This window comes from Schistocerca nitens, chromosome 4, assembly GCF_023898315.1.
Source record: "Schistocerca nitens isolate TAMUIC-IGC-003100 chromosome 4, iqSchNite1.1, whole genome shotgun sequence".
Taxonomy (NCBI): domain Eukaryota; kingdom Metazoa; phylum Arthropoda; class Insecta; order Orthoptera; family Acrididae; genus Schistocerca; species Schistocerca nitens.
Window position 1 is genome coordinate 552098562 of NC_064617.1, and position 23355 is coordinate 552121916.

At 41.4% G+C, this 23355-nt stretch overlaps 1 protein-coding gene across 2 annotated transcripts in view; it reads left to right on the forward strand.

The window, feature by feature from the left end:
- Window positions 1-4259: 4259 nt before the first annotated feature.
- Window positions 4260-23355, forward strand: part of LOC126252755 (putative inactive carboxylesterase 4) — a 65658-nt gene continuing 46562 nt past the window's right edge. Inside the window, exons 1-2 of one of the 2 annotated variants that reach the window (XM_049953667.1) lie at window positions 4260-4352; window positions 14525-14659. In XM_049953667.1, the coding sequence (XP_049809624.1) occupies window positions 4290-4352; window positions 14525-14659 (198 nt within the window). In that variant the 5' untranslated portion in view covers window positions 4260-4289. The remainder of the gene's footprint in view (window positions 4353-14524; window positions 14660-23355) is intronic. The other variant, XM_049953668.1, reaches the window with a different exon arrangement.

A 23355-nucleotide genomic window follows, 5' to 3' on the forward strand; every position in this document is an offset into this window, starting at 1 on the left:
TCATGCCAATAGGCTCGGTAAATTTGAAGTTACCATACCGCGCGATGAAAAAAACGTCATTTCGAGAAAAACGCGTCTGAAGTTTTGACTACATATAAATGCAATATCATGCACCGTACGTTCAATCTGCTATTCAGGGTCCGTAAATTAGTCCTTCCTCATAGAGGGCGTTCTGCTCATCTGGGCCATCCTGCGCTGCACCAGAGCCGCTCGTACGGCTGGTGACAAGCGATTTTCAGCCGCTTGAATCCGGTGGTCGACCGAATGCTTGGCGAACTGCGTCGAATAGAGTCCCAGGGTAACGTCCATCGTTGTCATGGTCTTCAGGCTTGCTGAATACCCTTCACTGAAGCTGCTCACTGCCAGGAAAGTCGCAACCTTCACAGTCTTCGCACCAGAATGCAAATGCTTGTGGCCTAACTTCCAAACACACGCGTTCAAACTTTGATTTGAATTTTGTGTGTTTCCTCCCAAGCACCGGTACAATAACTCGTCTTCCGAAAGAAAAAAAAAACTGATGCGTGGAAAATGCCGATATCAGGCAGATGCATTTTTTTGTTCAACCGCGAATAACAAACACTTCCGTTCCGCATTTGGAAAAACCGTTTCAGGGGTGGTTTCTATACACTTTTATAGATCCAAAAACGCAATTTAAAAAAATCGGTTTTTTGAACCAAAAGATAGTAAACCTCCAGTTAAAGTTCAGAAACTGTGTATGTGTATTTTTACGGCGTAAGGTCGTCGCCGGCACGCCAGTCGGGAACGGCAGAGAAGAAAGGCTGTGAGAAGAGATGAGCCAGTCGCACGCTGACCGACCTACGACAACGCGACAGCAGCGGACCCTAGGCGAAGACGACATAAGCGCCGAGTCAGACTGGTGGCACTCACTTCGATAGCAGCTTCAACGTTAGCCACATCGTTAGCCGACGCATCGTAGCCTCTTCATTAGCAATCTCTACGTAACACAGAATCAGCGGTAACTGCAGTTGAGTTGACAGACATTTGTTAGTTGCGGTTGCTAGGACCAGAAGTGTTACTTGTGTTTGTCTATTCTGAAGAATAGAATTCAAAATAGAATTATACTTTGTTTGTCACCCTTCGCTTGCGACACATCTCTGTAATTGCAGCCGGCCGGAGTGGCCGAGCGGTTCTAGGCGCTTCAGTCTGGAACGGCGCGACCGCTACGGTCGCAGGTTCGAATCCTGCCTCGGGCATGGATGTGTGTGATGTCTTTACGTTTGTTAGTTTTAAGTAGTTCTAAGTTCTTTGGGACTGATGACCTCAAGAGTTAAGTCCCAAAGTGCTCAGATCCATTTGAACCATTTTTTGTAATTGCACTTGTGGCTGATCATGTATAATGGACTACAGGAATTTTCAGATGAAAGTTTAGTGTTTGTGTTTGTCTTGTTGTAATAAAACTCATTTATACGAGTTGTTTGATTGTTTGTCTAGCGAACCGGTTATGCAGGATTCCTGGACGCAACATGTACTGAAACAGCGTAAGGCACCACCCGCAAATGTCCTAGTATATTCACCCAGTATTTGAGAATTAGAACATTTAATGAATTGCAACAAATTTTCCGCATTTTAAGAAAGTTTTTCTTGCTAATGGCCCCCTCCTACCTCCCCCCCCCCCCCAACCCCACACACACACAAAACACAAAAGTAAGAAAGAAAGATGTTTAACGCTTAGTATATTTTCGCTGTTAATGCAGTAAAAATACGCCATCAGGCGTGACGTTTTAATTTATTACTTCTTTATTAGTAATTGTATTCGCAACAAAGTTTGCAGATCATCAGCATATATCATTGAGTGTACCTGAAAAATAATATCATTACACGACGGACGGTTCAGGAGACATGATGTTAAAAATTGAGAAGCGTGAAAAATTAGCTTCTTCCTAAAACAGACCGTAAATTACCCAGACTATACTCGGCCAGTATTTGATAATCAGAGCATTTACCGACTTCCGACACAATGAAATCATAATTTTAGCCCTTCTCTGAAGATTTTCTTGCTTACATGCTTAATGTGAAATATTTAAAACATTAACTCATTAGTAAAGTAATCAGGAGTTTGAAGCTGTTTTATATAGGAGAGTTAGTTTCTTTAAGAAATAGTGGGTTTACTCGTACCTTTATATTTCCCAGCTGTTGATCGGAAATATTTCTTCAATAAAAAGAATTGCTTTCGCCAATGATGCCGTGCCAGGCACTGTGTATACCGCATGGTACAATAATGCAGCTTTGATCATCTGGATGTGACAATCGTTCGGTTGCGCCAGTAACTCTTGGAGAAAACTATATTAAGGATACGGAACTTTCCGGCGGGTTAAAACTGCCAGCCGGATCGACACTCGAACGCGTGAACTTTGCCCTTCACGTGCATGTCTTCACCGACTTTCTTCTTCTTTTTAATCCCATTTTCTTCGTTATTATTCGTTGCATTTGTTCGGAGCAGACGTCCCATGACGCCCGATAAAATTCAACGTTGATCCATTCACTCAGTTTATTTATTACAGGGGACAGCTGCCCCTCTGACCGAACAATCAGAGCTGCCGTGCCGGCTGCTGAGAAACTCACACACGACTCGCGAGCTGTCCTCACAGCTGTACTTCCTCCGGTACCTCATCTCCTACCCACGAAACTCCACAGAAGCTCTCCTTCGAAACTTGCCTGACTAAAACTCCTGGAAAATAGTATATTGCGGAGACATGGCTTAGCCACAGACTGCGATGACTTCAGAACAAATTTTCAATCTACAGCGGAGTGTCCTCTAATATGAAACTTCCTGGCAGATTAAAATTGTATTCCGAACCGAGACTCGAACTCTGGATCTTTGCCTTTTGTGTTCAAGTTCTCTTACATGCCGATAGCAAGAAACCGCACATTGTAACACATTGTAGTTCGAGTGTTACGTTTTCATCAGTACAGTCATGTTAGGTAGGAAATAGGACAAAAGACCTGCAGCTTCGAGGATCGTCTGATGATGGCAGTTTTGCTGCAGACGAGGGGAAAAGTTGTCTTCCTAGCATGACGTCTCAAGGGAAAGTAGTTGTGGATCACGAATCACTGGGGGATCCCAGCACTTTCTCCGACATCCAGTACAAACCCAATTGCCCAGAAGTCAATTTGATTCGTTTCTAGACTTTCTTAGTTTTCATGACAATAGGTGTTTACAAAAGGTCCGAGACGTTAATAGCATGTCGATGAAGCCGTTTCCTTCACGATTTTCTGCAATTTCGTATTTTTTTCACTTCCAAACGCAAGCACCGTTTCATTTCCCTGCTACCTTTGAATCCTGGTATCACTAATTACTGCCATCTTCACACTATCTCAGCTTGATAAAAACTAAACTCTGTCCGAACAGGCCAGGGAGACCCCAACGGTACTGACCGGCCGCCGTGTCATCCTCAGCCTACAGGCGTCACTGGATGTGGATATGGCGGGGCATGTGGTCAGCACACCGCTCTCCCGACCGTACGTCAGTTTACGAGACTGGGGCCGCTACTTCTCGATCACGTAGCTCCTCAATATGCCCCACAAGGGCTGAGTGCATCCCACTTGCCAACAGCTCTTGGCAGACCGGATGGTCACCCATCCGGCCCAGCCCAACAGCACTTAACTTCGGTTATCCGATGGGAAGCGCTTTCACCACTGCGGCAAGGCCATTGGCTGTCTCAGTTTCATAGTTTTTAATAATGGCGGATTAGCGCGCCATACTGCGTGTTATTGCACACCTCAACTTCTCAGTGCGTGTTCAGTGATCTGCGGTGAAACTAAGAGTTAGGTGACACTTTTAAAAATGAAGAGAACGTTCGATCTAGATGGTACAACATGCATTGTGTATTTGTTCACAAGTACATTACATTGGTTCATCTGTTTGCAGATATCTGCAACGTCAAAGAGTAACAGAAGTGTTGCGATTACAAAGTGCATTGTCTCAGGCACTACAAACCACCAGTTTTCGGGGAATCTACTTGTAAACAAAAAAGTCTGGTTGCGTCATTGGTGTGCAGCTCTGTCTGACACGAATAAATGGATTCATACATATGTGACATAACAGATGCCGAGGCCATGTCTGTTCCATTGTTGATGACCTTGTAGCTTCTCAGAAGGTTCACATAAGCCCGCTCGATCACGCGCAAACACACACGCACACACACACGCGCACACGCAGACACATACAAACACTGACACACGCACGCACATTCATACAGGTAACCATTGAGGATAAATACACCGATGGCAGCGAATGTTGTCAGAACGGCTCTTGAACACAGTGCAGCATGCGATCCTCCCAGTTGGCGTTTGTGCCGAGTTTGCTGTTGTGGCTAGCGGCCGCAGTGAAGGTAAATGTTCAGCCGCTTATAATATTCCTCCATATTTAGTAAGTTCCTGACCACTCACGTACAGGAAAAATGTAAGTTTATTAGCATTTAGATATCCTAACAGTCCGGTGAAGACCGATGCAGCTAATTATAAATAACACGCGGATGTATCTAAATCTGTCGATAGGAAGACGCAGTCTAACAATGAAAGCATAATTACTGAACTGCTATTAGAAAATGGACTTACATATGTGGGTAATAGGGTTTCAGGTGGAACACGAACGTGCTGAAGAAAATGTCCTAAACTCCTCCTAGCAAGTAATTCTAAATAAATACCTGTCAAGAAATATAGCCAAAAGATTAATTGGGATGTTATGGAGCACGTAAATGTTAGGCCGTTGAAGCACAAATGTTCTGTAAATGAGTTGGTTCCCACTTAATAACGCAAAAATCTTTAGCGAAAAAACTTAGAATGTGGGAACACATTTTGGTTCCTGGTTGCTTATTTTTTTGTCAGTTGCTGCTAAATTTGCTAGAAACAGACGATTTCGAGCTGCTTTTTGTGATTTCATCTCTACAGGTTTCCGACTTTCATTGCTGAAACTCTCTGATTAATTTCAGGATGACCCTGAGATCATTTAGAACATTTTACTTTCCTTTTGTTTCTATTTTTCTAGTCTTTATATGCTTTTCGCGCGCAGTTTCCAACACAGATTTATGCAATAGAAACCATCGACAAAATATTCTTTTTCAGTGTACTCAAAGAATTTTTGAGAATTGCAACTCCCATTAAATACGAAATCCGTTTATCTGTAGAACGTTATGTGCGAAGGTTTCTGCAGCCGGTGTCACTTTGAATAAAATCCATTTAGGACTTACACTACTTCTTTATGAATATTGGTTTTAACTCCAGGTAAAATTATGTAATGCGCAAAGTGATTTCATTAAACTATTTGAAGAACAATTCGCTAGAAATAAGTGATTAAACTTGCAGAGATTTGGCGTATACATATGTTTCTTTCATGAATAGAAAGGTATCCTCATCTCGCATAGTGAAGAGCTTTCAGCATCTAGAAGGAACCTAAAATTGGGTGCTAGTACGCCTCGTCGACGTCAAAAACGATGTTCCATTTACTGTTGACAGATCGGGCTCCAGATGGACTCCCATCCCGTAATAAACGTTTCCAAGGTTTCCAATTCGTCAGGATTTATTGTAGTAACAGAGTGCATATGGAGTACATGAAATGATTACATTTACAGATGGACAGCACAAGCGTTTCTGAGGTAAAAGGTATCGACCCATGCTGAAACATCCATATTAGCACGTGCTTGCAGCTTCCATGGGTGGCATTACAGAAACTGACTGGTATCCAGTCGATCGTGCAGATAGCAGAAACTGTCCTGGAACACGTTATCCCACGCTTGCTAGATCACTTTCGCTCCATCGTATCCCACACGTGTTTGACTGAAGACAAGTCAGTAGATCGCGCTGGCCAGGGAAGTTGCTGCACATCTTTAAAATCACTTTGAGTGTCACAGGCAGTGTATAGGCAAGCATTTTTCTGTTGTAAGAACAAATCGCCTTCCCGTTGCAAGAATGGCACATTTTGCACGTACCGAGCTCTGGTTAGCGTCCACTCCAGAAATAAAAAAGGTAAACGAGAGTTGTAGCTTGTCACACCCGACACCATAAGACATGGCTTATGGCCAGTGTGTCTTGGCGGATGCAGTGTATGTGACAGCGCTCATCACGTATACATCTTAAGCCCAAACGACCATCAGCTGCTTGCAGGCCGAGTCGGATTTCATCGCTGAAAACCACGGCCCGCAGTTCCATCTTTACATAATACCCTGACGACAGCAGTCGAGCCATGCACGTCGATGGTGTGGTGTGACTGGAAGCTGGGCTATTAATGTGCATGCCCGTAGTCCCATTGCTGATAACCGACTCGCAACAGTTACTAGTGACACGTCTGGGCTCACAACTCTTTTGTCTTTACTGTGGTAGCTGTGCGATCTCCCACTTTTGCCTGTACAGAACGTCTGTACTGACGGGCTTCTGTGCTTCGTGGACCTCAAGAACCTCGTCAAGGAGTGTGAGAATGTTCATGTGACCACTGAAGCCAGCATCGTTGCACAATGACTCAGCATGTCCAACTTGAGTGGCAGTTCTCAAAACGGACTATCCTGACACACACACACACACACACACACACACACACACACACACACACACACAATTTGACCCCTTTAAACTCGATCAGTTGATTGTAGGAAAGCACAAGAGCGTTGGCATCGTCTGTTTCCTTGACACAAATGCACGCCACTGAACCTTCTCGCGTTGAGCATTCCCTATTAGTGGGTAGACGCAAATGGCGCTCTGATAGCTATTCCACTGAGATATCTGTTAGCAGAGGACGTACTTTGCTGCTTCGAAAGTCATACGACTTTGGAATCAATGTCTGGAAAACAGTGATACGGGTGTGTACTAGAATGAAACCACAGTGTGGTCACATGTCCCTTTTTCTGTACGGCCGTACTTGATCAATAAAATATCTTCGCTCGACCTGGGGTACTGAGGCGAGAGTCGCCTGCTGCTATGTTCATATGAAACCTTCTGCTTTGTGCTGAACTAGTGGCCGGCCGAAGTGGCCGTGCGGTTAAAGGCGCTGCAGTCTGGAACCGCAAGACCGCTACGGTCGCAGGTTCGAATCCTGCCTCGGGCATGGATGTTTGTGATGTCCTTAGGTTAGTTAGGTTTAACTAGTTCTAAGTTCTAGGGAACTAATGACCTCAGCAGTTGAGTCCCATAGTGCTCAGAGCCATTTGAACCATTTTTTTTCCTGAACTAGTAGCACACTTGCACTTTCGTCGGAAGGTATTACCCAAAAACACAAACGCCGCAAAGTTTTTGAGGTAAAGTGAAGATTAACTTGTAGCTTATGACTTTATTTAGGGATTCCACGATCTGCGGAAATCAACGTACCGAGATGGGCTGTGTACTGTGAACAAACAACGCTATATTACGACAAGTTACTATATTTCGTTCAGCGAGGACATAGTTGCAGTTAATCTGGTTGAAAACAGACTTAGGACATCTTAAAAAATTTACAGTAATATTTAAGGCTTATTCATTTTATTTTGTGCATAACTCATAGAGCTGCTATTAATAACCATATTTTATTTGTCACTTGTATCTGGAAAGGACGATGATGACTGAACCAGAGAAGTAGCATTTCATTAGGAGGTTTGGCGAAAGTCGTTCCTTACTGTAAACACCATTTGCGAATGGAACGTAAGACGGTTGCACAGTAGTGTAGGGCGTTATTATGGTACAGTGCTAACTCTTTACGACACATCATCTATTGCTCTCCTCGATTACGAGCAGGTTCACCGTCATGATTGTATGGCCTGTCAGAGGTCCACGAAGAAGATATTCCACTGCGCCTCATAGTTAGTAATATGGGAGCAGTAATATACGGCACGGCAAAATACGTCACTGATCTCCTGATTCCTTCTGTGGGGACATGCGAACAACACATCCAAATTTTCACTCATTTTGTATAATGTCTACAACAACTTTGACGTAATTATAATGATCTGTTGATGAGTTGCGATGTAGTGTCCATTCCATCTTCACCAGGGTTCAACGGAAGGATTCCGTGAAACTGATTAGCAGGAAATTCGACTTTAACCTTACGAGACTCTCCGAATTTTTGCGTACTTCAGCGTACTTCCTGTTCGATGGAAACTGTTGTGAGCAGAAGAGCGGCGTCGCCATGGGACGTCCCCTGTCACCGATTTGGCGAATTTGTTCGAGGATTCCGATGAGAAGGCCCTGAACAAGCCCAATAAAAACCGACCTCGTTCTGTCGTTACGTCGACAATACGTTCGATGTTTCGCCATGTGGACGGGACAGCTCAAGTGAATTTTTTAGTCACCTGGATTCGCTACACCCCCCTCCTCCATACAATTAGATGCAATATGCATTTATGGAGATGGCGATAGTATCACGTACACAAGGTGTAACAGGGCAGTGCATTGTCGGGGCTGTCATTTGTATTCAGGCAACTCACATCAAAAAGTTTCCAATGTGATTATGGCCCCACGACGTGAAAAAACAGTCTTTGAACGTGGGATGGCAGATGGAGCTGGACGAATGGAACATTCCACTTTAGGAAATCGTTAGGGAATTCAATACCAATACCCATTTTAAGGCACTACTTCTCACCACTGAACCACACAGTGGCTACCGACCTTCACTTAACGACCGAGAGCAGCGGGGTATGCGTAGAGTTGTCAGTGCAAATACAAGCAACACTGGGTGAAATCACCGTAGAAATTAGTGTGAGACATAGGACGAACGTATTCGTTAAGACAGTGCGGTGAAATTTGGCGTTATTGGGCTACGGCAGCAGATGACCAGTGCGAGTGGCTTTGTCGACAGCAACACATCGCCTGTTCTGTGCTGTGCTGGTGCCCATACAGGATGGACCCTAGATGACTGGAAAACCGCGCTCTGCTCAGATGTGTCCGATTTCAGTTGTGCAAGAGCTGATGGCAAGGTTCAAGGATCGCGGAGACCCCAAGAAACCGTGACCCAAAGTTGTGAACAAGACATTGTGGAAGGTGGTGATGGCTCCATAAGCGATTACTTTGGAGAACATTCTGGACAGTTCGAGTGAATGTTTTGACCACGCAGATCGCCCGACGTGGTTCACTGCGAACATATATGGAACGTTATCGAGAGGTCAGGTCCTTCACAAAAACCAGTGCCGCTTTCGATATTATTGACAGCTATAGAGGCAGTATGGTTTAATATTTCTGCAGGGGACTTCCAACGACTTTTTGAGTCCATGCCACTTCGAGTTTCGCACTTCGCCGGGCAAAAGGAGGTCCTACACTATAATAGGAGGTATGCCATGAAATTTCTACATAGTGGAGGCGGAACAGGATGTCGATCTCCCATTTCTTGATGTGCTAGTGCATCGATAACCAGAGCGCAATGTGGGATACAGTGTGTATAGAAAATCAGTAGATATTGATCTTTATCTGCATACCTCCAGTAGTCACCGCAGCTCCAAGCCTGTAGAAGTTTCACACACACTTGTTCAGGGGTTACCATCCATCTGCAACCAAGACAGCCTTCCAACTAAGCTGCAACACCTCGAGACGACATTCCGGAGAAGCGGGTACTGCTGCACGTCGATCAGACAGGCTGTATCCCGAAACCAGCAGGAACGAAAAGAAGAGCAAAAATCACTAGCGTGCATCCCGTTAGTCCACAATACTTCCAGAAAAATGGGCATTATCATGTTAAATGTTTATCTCCTCTGTCCCCTGTAATGTCGACATTAATAGGCCCAGTGAAGCGGAATCTAGGCCTTCGCAAACCAAATCCCACCGTCAGCCCCTTGGCAATGCGACAAGGCATACATTGGGGATATTGTACGCACAGTAGAAGGGAAGTTCTAAGAACATAAGCGACTGACCGCCAGTTAGCAGTGGCCGACCATGGTTTAAAAACTGGCCGTACTATGTTGTACAACAATGCCAAAATACTTTAGCAGTCTTCCTCCTTCGGGGATTGCGTGATTAAAGAGGTCATTGAAATCAGATTTCAAGATAGTCTAATTAATAAATATAGCGGCCTACAATTGAGTCAGGTGCGAAAGCTTATACTGAGACCCGAGAAAGAGTAACATCCCCCCATAGTGAAGTCCGCACCCAACAGCGATAGCGCGGAGAACAGAGAGCAGATACTGGGGCCGGGAGCCGATATCCCGATCACCGAGGCGATCGCTCGGATATCAGTAGGAGTGGAGTGGTAAGGCACGCTGACAAGAGTGAACGAGAAGGCATCAGGGACCATCTGAGTATTGCAAGTCTGTTTTCCAAAATATCGTAAAGCAATTACCAGGTGACCAGGTCGGACGCCCGAGAATTCTATAAGTTAGAATTACGCGGGGTAAACATCAGATTGTATTTGGAGTATAGATGTTAACGAAAAAAAGTTCTTATCTTGTAACCATGAACGGAATGGCTTGCACAGTTTAGCACTGAATAAATTATGAGACTATGAGAATAACTTTTGACTTCATCATCTTTTGGTTGTAATTAATAGTCACATAATGTCTTCACACTAACATGAAATTTTAATAAAATAGACAAAATAAGGACATGTTATCAAACTAGCTGTCTGTAAAAATAGCAGAAATAAGTACAATGTTAACGTATGTGAAAATCGACACATTTCACTGAAAATTTCAGCAGGCGTGCTCACAGTGACTGAATGAATAAAGTGCAATTCTTGAAAACTTTCCAATAACTGTTCGGTATCATGTCGGCCTTAAGCTAACCGATCAGCGTTTCGGAGTGCCATGATGTGGAGCACTCAGGTTTGATACCCGGAACTGTCAGGGAATTTGTCTTGATGGGAGGCTGGACTGGTGTGCATGTAGCCTCGTGAGACGTAGAGGAACTGCTTGAATGAGCAGTCGCAGCTGGATGGTTTGGAACGCTGATAACGGGAGAGGGAGCCATGTGCTGACCCAGTGCCCAGTAGCGGCTGGGGAACTGTAGATTAATAGGGGCGGCACGTCTGTCCAGGCAATCGCGTGCAAGATTTTTGCACTCCGGGATATTCACTGAACGGGGAAAATGTAGCATTTAGTGTAACAGGCAGTGACGAAATTAAAACCTTCATCTAACAATTTTTTACTCCGATACAAAAAGGAAAATTTAGCACAAGTACATAGTTTATAGTATCTTCTACATTTTGAACAGCAATTCATAGAATAAAATTGAAACTACGATCTAACCTTAATTAACAGGTTTTTAAATGAAGTCCCTTCTCCTCTCCTTCGCCTCAGCAAAGGGATCAATTAAAAGCTCATTAAAATTATACACATTAAACAGTGCGTTTTCTGTACAGTACACAGCTGACGCAAACAGTCTCTCTTCTTTCGTGTGTTTCTAGTGGACGTCCTTATCGTTTTCAGTGTGAAACAACACCTCTTCGCATTCCACTGTTCTCACTGGTATTAACCAAATAATTTGTAAACGTTTTACCGATTTTGATGAAACAGTTTCGAAGTTATTCACGTACATGCAATTCAGAAGTGCTAAAACTTCGTGTGCATTTTAGAAATCATTTCCATTGTATATGGCTGTCAATTTCTGTCGCAGTTCACTTTCATTTAAGTCAAATAACTATAGTCTGAAATTCTTTGTCAGGGATAACAGCTTGAGTTTCTTGAGTTTTGGAAACAAACTAGGCTAGAACGCTCGTCAGTGTTAGCCATAACAAGGTCACAAGCTTCCTTTACAACAATTTCACGGGAGTCTACGAATCGGAAATATTTAGGCCAGGCGACCTATTCAGTTTTATGCCAGTTATCTCAACGATGATCGACATCAAGATAATTTCTCCCCATCTGTATCGCTGACCTCAAATCTGAGACGTTCTTAAGGGCTTTCACGCTACATAAATCTGTACGTTGCAGATGAGAAAACAAAATCTCGCATCGTGGCACGACCTTATTCAACAATTCAAGCAAAAATACAAACTTTTGTTCGTTGTTGAGAAGTTTCCAATGTTAACTGCTTCCCTGGCTATTGAATTATAAATGCTATCTACAGCCTCATTGGTACTAAGGCACTCAACTATTTCCTGCTTATACCTAAAAACAGTTTTCACACAGCGCGCATAAGATTATTTCTTGTGTCAGCATTTCTTGGAATACGTTTCTTCACAATATTATCCAGTAAGGCAATTAGTTTCACTGACTTCGAGAACAAAGTAGAGAATAAATGGAATTACTTTAAAAATATTGTGACTTCTTTGTGCTATGTTGCACAATGCTCTATAATTGTTGAATTGTTGTGTATAACAGTGTACAAATTTTTTTCTTTCCATAGATTTCACTCTTACCTGCACCCCATTCTGCCTACCGTTCTTAACTGAAGCTCCACTATAACTCAGTTTTTCTGGAAAGTCGTCAATTTTTAGTTTCTTTAGTTCGTTGAACAATTCAGTACTTATTTCCTCAGCTTTGTGATCTTTGGGTGCTACAGAAGTTATGAACCTTTCATATACCTCTCCCTTTAATTCATATCGAACAGTAAGTACGAGTTGAGGCAATGTTACACTATCTGTCCTTTCAGTAACTTCATCTGCGAGGTAATCTGTTTGTGATATTTGTTTAGAAATCGACTAATTGAAAACAGCATATGTAGAAAACAACAGTTCGTTCTCAATTGTTTTGGAAAGCCTCAAAAACACACGATTATTGGCTTTTTCAATATATTCCTACAAAGTGGAATCCAGTTCTGCCATCACATTAACCAAATCCTGAAAAATAGCAGGATTCTCTGAATTATCTGTTTCGTCATGTCCCAGTAGTACAAACTTCCCACAGAACTTTAGACAGTGTATCTTTGCTAAGGACGTAACTATTGTTTGACGCATCTTCATTAAACCGATTTATTATTTATGGCTCGAAAATAAACAGCTGATTAAAATATGACATCATTGATCAAAGCCGACGAGTTGACCCCGTCGGCTTTGAAACATGACACCACAAGTTACCACAGATGATGCACTGCAATGACATAGACGTATAATGAGAAAGAAAGTATTGTAATACAGAGAAAACAGATCGTAGAAGTATACCAACGTATATATTTCGAACTTAATCTTATACACATAACTCTTTTCGCTGTAGAAAATCCTAGTATCCTATTCTTCAGTTGCTCTATGTAGGTCAGCTGAAAGGTAGGATACCAGTGCTATAAAAAAAAGAAAAACAAGAAACGAAACAAAAAATCAACATGCGTAACATTGGCATGAAACACGTCAGTTGAACATGTAGGTTGTATCCTGTATTTCAGTGGGCCTAGTCCAACGGAATACTAATTTACACACGTTGGTTTTTTCGCCTTCGCTATTGCTCAACTGAAGAAAGGGATACTACTACTAGCGAAGGCGGAAAAAAGCGATAAATCTAAAACTTGTATTTTGCACGTCAGGCATAGGACACAAGTGCTAGCGAAAGCAAAAAAGGAGAAGAGAATAGTAGTACTAGCGAAGGTGAAGAATGACAACCGTAAAATTTTTATCCTGTACTTCAGTTGACCTATACAGATCAGTTGAAGGATATGATACTAATGCTACGAAAAAAGGTCATATGCAATATTGCAACATTTGCATGGGAAACCTCAGTAAACATGTATGGTTCGTATCCTTTACATAAGGTGACCTATGAAGGTCAACTGAAGTATATCGTACAAATTTGACGTATGTCTGTTTCTCTTTTCGTCTTCGTAAATACTAGTATCAAGTGTAAAATAGAATACTTGTACTAGTGAATCCAAAAAAAAAGGTCAAACGCAAAATTTCAAAGCCGACAGGTTGTATCACTTCCTTCAGTATTCCCAACTTTTTAATCCTTACTCTGTAAGCTGTATCCTTTGACATCTTATACTGACTTTTCCAAACATAGAAAACTCGACGCTACTGTTTATGTGTAGTACTCTCAATTTAGGTTTTTTTTTTTTTAAATTTTGACAGCTAAGTGATAAGTGTCAGTTACCACATCTGTGGTCCAAGGATGTACTGCAGCGTTCGTTAACAGACACGTGTAATAGGATAAAACATTTCTTATTTTCAAGCCACCAGTCTGCATGTGTATATAAAATGGGAGTAAATTTTCTAGTACATCTACTTTTGTTTTTGCACGTTTTTTTTGGCAACGAAACGTTTGAATGAGGCGCAGCTCCATTCGATTGTACTTCGCCCACTTCGGACGGACGCCACCCTAAGCAGCCCTAAAACAACGTACTGCCCATTGTAGACGTAGACCACGGGTTAACTACAAAAAGCGGGTTCGAGTGATGTAGGCAGCAGTGGTCATGTAAACGTGAAGAGAGTTTCACATAATAGATTAGAATGGTTAGCTATGGCAAGCAAGTCTTCCCACTGAAGACATAACAAAAACACAGAAGGGTACATATTAGTCTCTGTCTTAGGTAAGGAATAAAGCTTCAGATTTACTGCACTCAGAAGCCGTAGATTTACGTCATTAAAACGTTAAACGATATCAGTTCATCTGTAGTATTCTGTCGGTGAAGCGGACGAATAACTGCTTTGCACGCAGCGTGACATGTGGTGCTCACCTTAAATGTTGTGCAGGCAGAGGACGTGCTGGTGGCTGTGCAGCAGGGCACCCTCCAGGGGAAGACGGCCACCGGCGTCTACAACACGTCCTACACGGCCTTCCTGGGTATCCCGTACGCTGTGCCACCGCTCGGAGAGTTGCGATTCAAGGTGAGTTACACAGTGGGAAAGTGTGCTGATGTTAGAGCCGTTCATAGGCCGTACGATCTCACTGAGGACTTCTTCAATTGGTATTCTATATCTGTGAATCAGCTCTTTCCATGTGACCAGATTCTTTGCTGAAGGAAAGCCTTTGAACTGTAAAACTTGTAAATATTGTGACATTAAAATGCGTGTAGTGACAAACATGTCACAGAAAAAAACGTCTACATAAGCAGTAAATACAGCTTCCAGATACGTGTAGAAGAGTGTACAGTGCTTTAGATAACGCTAATGTTTCTCCGCCAGTGCAAGACGGAACACAGCCTCTGTGGCACAGCGCCACCTGCAAAATAGGCAACACATGTGTACGTCACGAGTAAATTCAACGATGTAAAAGAATTCAATTGAAGAAGATGGTATGACCATTAAATCGTTTAGTGACGTCGAAATAAGAATAAAATTGAATCATCCATTCTTTTCACAAAAAGTGTAGTAAGACCGATCTCGACAACTAAAGAGGCATATCTCTGGTATCAGTCAGCTATGAAATTTTTTTCTGGAGCCCTGCTAACTATAGTCATAACCAAATGACTCCCAGCTAGGAGAATATCAGCTAATGGATCCTTGTACGGAGAAAATGCAAAGCCTGAAAACCATTCTTACTTACCAAGTCACGAACGACATTCCTGCCTAGCAACGCAAGTGTCGATAGACACAAGAAGCGGGCCTAGATGAAAGGACCACCAGAAAAGTCTATGCCGCTCTGAGGAACATGATCTCAAAAGTCAAACATAGAAGTGAGCTCTCTGAGAGTTTTACCTTTCAAACAGGAGTTAGACAATGCAATGGGCTTCATGCATGCTCTTCAGCTGCACCCTGGAGAAGGTTTACAGCGAATGGACTTGCAAGCTACCATCGGGAACTGAAATGAAGATTGGATACACCAAAGGTAATCTCAATGTTCCCCGTCTAGCCCTTGCAAATAATCTTCTAATCTTAGACGACAATGTATAGGACGCTACTCACAAACTACAGAACCTCTACAACACAGTTGCGAAGGCCGGTTTGAGGGTTAATACACAAAAAAGTGAGTTCATTGCTAACAAAAGGGAACACCATCTGCATTTCGATTAGAAGACACATCCATTCATGTAGCCTGCAGTCATTTATTTAGGAAATTGGATCTTAGCTGATAGGAGCGAAAACTTAACAATAGGTACCAGTTGTGGCTAGTTGGAAAGAGTCTACCAATCCTGTAGCGAAACGTACAACTCCGTTTCCAAGAACCTTTAACTCAAGTATTGCAACTCAGCAGTGCAAAGTAGATCCCTCCGTATTCTGCGCCTCTGAGGGCCTCTCGATCAACGGGAATGGTCCACCCAGGAAACTAGAGGTCAAGGTACGGAAAATCCTAAGGACAATACTACGACCAATAAGAGAAGACGATCGCTCCTGCATTATCAGATACAACAGTCAGCTGTAGAGTCTCCAAGAGGACATATCACACGAACCAGGAAAAGGCGACTGGCCTTCTATGCATGTCAGGATCTTTAGTATCGCAGGGAAATCAGACCTGGGGCTACTTGAAATCCCACCAGAAACCATACAGAATCGCTCCCAGTTCCGGCAAATCGCTTTACACTTTACAAGGGATACTCCCAGTGTCCCTTACCAGCAAAAAGAGCACAGAACCAGCCGACCGAAGTGGACCGATGATAGGAAGCTTGCTCACAGCCAGAAAATTAAAGCTTTCAGTGATAAGAAGAAACAAAAGGTCCGTGTAAAGAGTCAAAACGAGCGCCGTGGTCCTAAGCAGGCCCAGAGGAAAAGAAGAAGAAGAAGAAGAAGAAAAAATGGAAGTCGCATTGTACCAATAATTGATTGTGTGTGCACGATCTTCCAGAGGATAAGAGGAACTTTAAAGCGAAGTGAAGCAAAGAACAGTAGACTATATACGTGAGCGATCAGTGTCACATGAGGAGTACTGCTGATTTCCCGTGAGAGATTATTTTATAATTCACTTTTTCGTCACAATACGGTACGTGCGTAGTACTCCTCTGACATTTTAACAGTTCGTAATGTTGCATACTAGAATCTATAATTTAGTATAATAATAATACGCACATAATATATCATACTGTGTATGACGAAAAGCGACAAGTGATACCTCTTCATGTGATATATTTTATGTAATAGGAATAGTGTAACCATATGTTGAGATAAACCGTTGATGCGATGAATTCCTGTATCTTATTCCTATTATGTGATAAAAGTCTCGAACAACTACGAGTAATCTAACAACGATGACGGGAAAGTAAAAATGTAGACCTCCTAGACACGATATTTTCGACGGAGTAATGAATGAGGAAGGGATTATTACCATATTGCTGTTACAGGAACAATTGTCAGTAAATGGGACAACTAAGAGTATTTCGTTGGGTGACCTTGCTATGTCTATCAACTTACTTAAAAGACAATATGCGCACACTGGACTCGCACTCGGGAGGACGACGGTTCATTTCCGCCTCCAGCCACCCTGATTTAGGTTTTCCGTGATTTCCCTAAATCGCTCCAGGCAAATGCCGGGATGGTTCCTTTGAAAGGGCACGGCCTCCATTCTTCTCCGTCCTTGCCTAATCCGATGAGACCGGTGACCTCGCTGTATGGTCTCCTTCCCCAAACAACCCAACCAAACAATATGCCCACATTTATTCCAGATCTGGCAAATGTCGAACAATATTACGTTTAAAGCTGAAAGATATTGTAAACTGAGCTCTAGATAAACAAGTACTAAGAGAAGCAATAAAAGACGACAAAAATAAACCTTGATTTTATGGTACCATTTAGAGACCGTTGCGCAAACAGGCTGCTACTCTCTCATTACAAAAGAGACTGCAGAGAAATTGATTAACAAAGCTTAACAGAAACTTTTGGGTTAGTGAGAACAGACGTGCGTCCTACTAATAGTGATTTTCAATGTCTGACCCTCGTGGAATGTCTATCAGAAAGTTTGGGAGGTTCTGGTTATAAATAACGTTATTGAGTGGGGCCCAATCTTTTATTCAGTTTCTCGTGGTTCCGTCTCGTATTTAAAATGAAGACAGCGGATAGAAAGCAGAAATATCAAATATGCCATACAAAATTATATTTACTCAAGAAATTACGAATTTATCAATGTTTGACCGCAGCTCATATGTATCGAGTCTGTATTTCTCGGCGACGTCCCGCATGACCGCAAAAGGGTAATGTGCACCAAGAAAGCGTAACAGGTCATTCTCAATTTTCACAAATAACACAGGCCAACGAAAAATTTTTAGAAAAATTTTTTATACTTTGATAGCTGATCATTATAGATTTTTATGAGCGGAATCCAAATCTAGCCTTAGCTTTTTTGTATCACCCATAGTTTTCGAGCACTATAGTTTTTACTACATAGTATAAAAATCCTAGGGTATAGGGTAAACGTGGAAATTAACAAAACGCTTTATTCCAACACAAGCATGGTTTGTATTTACAATAAGCTACTTAAAACAATGATATGTGTTAATAGAGGTTTCACTTGTTAGCTGGAATTGGTTTGTATTTTCTTTCTCTTTTTTTGTTTGAAGCTTCTTGTGTAGCTTTTTCTACGATGAGTCGCTTGCTAAACTTCTCGGTGAAGTGATCAACAATAGTCCCCGTCATGCTGGTGGTCCAGCAGCCTTGGCAGCGTTTTTCCATCACTTTAATGTCCTGATGAAAACACTCTACTTGTTCCTCAGTAACATCTCCTCCTATATCGTCCTGGAAGTAATCTAAGTGACTGTTCAGAAAGTGAACTTTCACGCTCTTTAAACATCCTAAAGCTGTAAACTTCTTTAACATTGTAGCTATAATGGAAACATATTCTGGGTCTTTTCCATGTCCTAAGAACTTTGTAACGATTTACTTGAATGATACCCATGCTTCTTTCACGTTTAAGGTCGTTTTGGATTCAAAGTTAACATCAATTTTCTAATGTCAGGTCCGCCAAAGACGCCTTCTTTTAGTTTAGCTTCTGAAAGGTGTTGAAACTTTTGGCAGAGATACTTAAAACATGGTCCATCTTTAGGAAAACCTTTAAAAGCTGTTTCATCAAGCCTAATGGTGTTCTTCTCACCAGGTTTTATAGACTCTCTCATAGGCCAGTTCTTTCTGCACCAGTGTTGATCCCTAGCCTTACTGTCGTATTCACATAAGAAACATGGAAATTTGGTAAAGCCACCTTGCTGACCAAGGAACATGCATGTTACTTTTAGATCGCCACATATCACCCAACCATGAGCATAATAGCCTATTTTATTTAGCACTATTTCTAGGTTTTTGTTGCTTTCTTTCATATATACAGAATGTCCAACAGGTATAGATGCATACATGTTACCATTGTGTAAACAGCCTTTAAACTATTTTTGGATGAATCAATAAACAGCATCCTGTCTTTCATTTTGTATTCAATACCACACTCACTCATCAGACTGGGAACGTCTGAGCAGTACACTATATTACCTTTTTGTTGAAAAAACTTCTTTCTATACATGTATACGCTGGTTCCACCTGCCAATAAGTTCCTTTCTTTTAATCTAGAGCCAAGCAATTCAGCTTTTTCTTTCGTTAAGCCCAGATCCGTAACCAAATCGTTAATCTCGGCCTGAGTAAGCAATTTGGGCTCTAGACTTTGTGTTACAATTGAATTCATCATTATCTGGTTTATCTAAATCACATTGTAGACCAGAAAGTACTTCGGTTCGAATAGAATTTAAATCATCTGGTGGTTCAGGAACCGACAAATCTAAACCATGTCCCACGGTCGGATGGCGGGCGGAAGGTTAAGGTAGCCTATTATCTTCTTGTTATTCGAATTATAGCCGGTAATATCAGTACTACAAAAGTAGAAATCATCAGAATGATATCTTGGCTCCCTCCATATCATAGGAACAACAAATCTGAAGGCTTTTTTCTCCTTTTAGGACCACTTTCTCAAATCTTCAACACAAACATAACAAACCTTATGCGGCGACCAAGATTTATTTTGATCACCAAGTTTAGATCCAAAGTATGATAGATAAACCTTTTTCACAAAGCCTGTAATGTTTCTTTGGTGTTTTTGAATCACAAATTCACCACAAATATAACAAAAACTGTCAGCAGAATTTTTACAACAGCGATTAGACATTGTACTGAGCACAAGTACAGGAAACGGGAAAGTGAGGTTAGGTTGACAGTAATCAAAACACCATCTGTTAACACAAAAATAGAATCGACCTTTCTTTTGCCAGAAAGTGGTTTCCAGCAGAGCTGCCAACGTTATCTACATTCATTACACCTACTTTTTAAATTATTTTAACTATATAAAATGTGTTAAATTCTTTAAAAAGTTGTTTAATTTTATAAATTTAACTGTAAAATTTGAAGAAATGGTGGGTGATACAGTTTTTTAAATATCATATTTGGATTTCACATAACAATTAGGTATTTTCAGCAAGTAAGGTTTTCCATCGTTGGCCTGTGTAATCAGACAAAATCAGCAGCACTTTAAGGTTGTGTGCTGGCTGACGTTGCAGTTGTGTACGAGGAAAGATCGGCATTGGACGATCGTAAGGCAGCGCATCTTTCAATACGCTTTAGACAAGTATGTTTTGTGCAAGATCTTAGGGGATGGGAAAAGACCTATCGTGGTTTAATACCTGGAGTGGAAAGCTGCAACGAAAGAAAGAGAGCTTCATTAGAGACTCAACGGAAGTGAAAACATAGCAAACAAACAAAAGTTAAACAAAGCGAAAGAGAGCATAAGGAGATTAGCGAGTGGTTAAAACTCTAACAGGTTTTGGTCTAACGTAAAATGTGTAAGCAGGCTGAATAATTCGTTCAGTCACTCAATGACCATACACCCACGACACGAAAGATATCACAGAGAAGAGGTTAATACTGAATTCGGTCTTCCGGAACCGTTTCACAGTGGAAAACAGTAATGCGGTCTCTCCTTTCAGTCATCCAGCATATAAATGAGGACGCAGGTTTCAAGTTCTACTCTGAGATAAAGAGGTTGGCACGGGAGAGGAATGGGTTCACCACTGCAGTGCTTTACTAGGCGTGGAGGTGTGTCCTTGACTTCCTCCCATCTCTGAACAGACTTGTGCAGCCAGTTAGAGGGGAGGATCTACACCTGAACACGTACTCCAAAATACAAAACAACTTGGCGTTATTGTCATTGTTATGGGCGAAATAAGCGATAAGAAGAGAGTAAATTATAGGATCAGCTCGGGATCGAACCTTAAGCCTAAGTTTGTATTCTGGAACTTAAGGGGCTCCGGAACGCCCTATACTTGCAATGTTAAAATAACGCTTATAAATTGCATCTTTCCTCACAAAGTATTTGAGGTAGGAAGTTGAACTTTTTACAGATTATTTATTGGAATATGGGCTACAACTTAACACAGGGATTTTACAAAATTTTAGTTCAGTTATTAAAGATGATTTTTTTCAATTGTAATGAAAATTCACAACATTTTTTTGCAATTTTTTATTTATATATTCAAAAATATACAGTTTTTTGGAAAAAGGCTGTGTTAAATTATGCAGAAGGTACTGTGTAACATTTACTGAAAGTTGGAAACAAATATGTTTGGAAGATCCTTAGAAAACATGTAATTAGTATGAGAAAATAAAAGTTTTGGGAATCGAGCGACAAAGATTGGATTAACTTTTTAGTGCATTCCAGGTCCATAGGATGGATTATCTTCATCCTCTGCAAACTCCTCCTCCAGCTTCCTCTTGTTCCTCCTCCTGTTTACTCTTGCTTGTATTTCTAGACTCTTTACAGCCCTGTCTGCAGCCCGAAGGCGTTCCTTGTCTAAAGCAAGCATCGCTCGTACCATGTTAGAACCTATCTTCATTCCCATATTTCTAAATACCTTGCACCTTACAATGTTGCCATCATTGAAAGTCGCAACAGCATCATACACACCAAAGTGAAGTGTTTCTATTCCAACAAATACAGTCTTGGGGATTCTGGACCATATAACACTATTTACACTTTCATTGGGGTTTTGAGTTTTTCCGTGAATACACTTTTTCAACAGTTCAGGTGCTGCTAAGTCTCTGAAAATAGGTTTTATCACCTCCATTATTGCATGAGGCAGACTATGCTTATGAGTGTACACTTCACCAGTTAGCAATCCTTTGTTATATTTACACCAACTGTCTTCTTCTTTGGGACACAAGCTATGTTGGGGATTTTCATCGGTTGAAGAAGTATGAAAAAAAAAAGAGCCCAAACAGTCTTCTTCATTTCGTCGACACTTTGTGTATTTTGCCTAATAGCCATTCCATAATAGTTCTGTATTTTGTCAATTACACTGTCAGTTAACCTTCCCTTCCCATCCAACCCTTTACCATCACTGAGTTTTTGTTTTTTGTACGAAGCTTTCAGTCGCCGAAGTCTTTTTCCCATTCGCTTCTGTACGTGTCCAATACACTTAAATTTCTGCACTACAACATCATCACCATAGGGCTTCAGTCCTTGAACATGTTTGAAACTTTTAGAATCACCGTCACCAAGGTAATTAACATATCGCACTTTATCACACGCCTCAGAACGCTGGAATATACTGGCAACACCAGCCACTTCCATTCCTCCACTACTGCCACTATAGTTAGCTTTGCAATTATTTTCATGTATACCTTTATATTTTTGTGGACATCTACAATACTTTGATATTACTGCTACATCTAAAACTTTCCCTGTATACATACTGGTGGCAGATACTACACCATGAAGAGCTGTGTGTCCCCGTTTATGCCAGGTACCATCGAACGCTGCAGTCAAATCTCTGTTACCATTATTTTCCATTACTGCCTCTTCCACAGCGTTCTTCATAGATTCTATACAGACATCTTCTACTTTAGACCCTATTAATTTATTATAGGTCGTAAACTTGGTTGGGGGATTTGGAAGATTCATGATGCCACAGAAAATTGCACCTGCAGTAGCACCCTTACCAACTGAACGCAAGGAATAAACAAATCTAATGTTGTGTTCGTAGATTTTGCTACCATTTTCTTCAGTTGCAGTTACTGCAACACTGTTCCAAAAGGTGGTCATGTATGAACACTTATCACATTTCAGTTGTATTTCACTAGCAAGTCCTACGTGCTTTATTATGGAGAGTTCCAGACCAACTTCACTACAATGAATACATCTTACACAGTTTGAAAAAATTCCTTTGAGAACCGACATATCAAATATTTCATTCACATCCGATTCGCCCATAAAACATTCATAGTTTTCACTCATTGAACCAAGCTTCTTCTGTGAAGTATTTTCTTTCCCACTTTGACTGCTATGGGCAGGTGTACTTGAGAGGTTAGGTTCACTCACTTGGTTATCGTCTTTATTGTTTACAGTAATAACACATACCTTTGGCTTTCCAACATTTCTCCTTTTCTTAAAAGCCTTCAGAGGATTTCTAATAACTTTACTTTTACTCATTATTATACTTCAACAAAACAGAGACTCAAGAAACAGAATTAATTACGAATATTTTCGAGATAACGACAGAGTAAATAAATATGAAACAATCGACAATCACACCAGCGATATATATTGAACCATCACAGGTTAGCCACAACACATACTTTACCTCACATCACTAAAATGTACCTGATGAACACGGACGTTAATAATAACA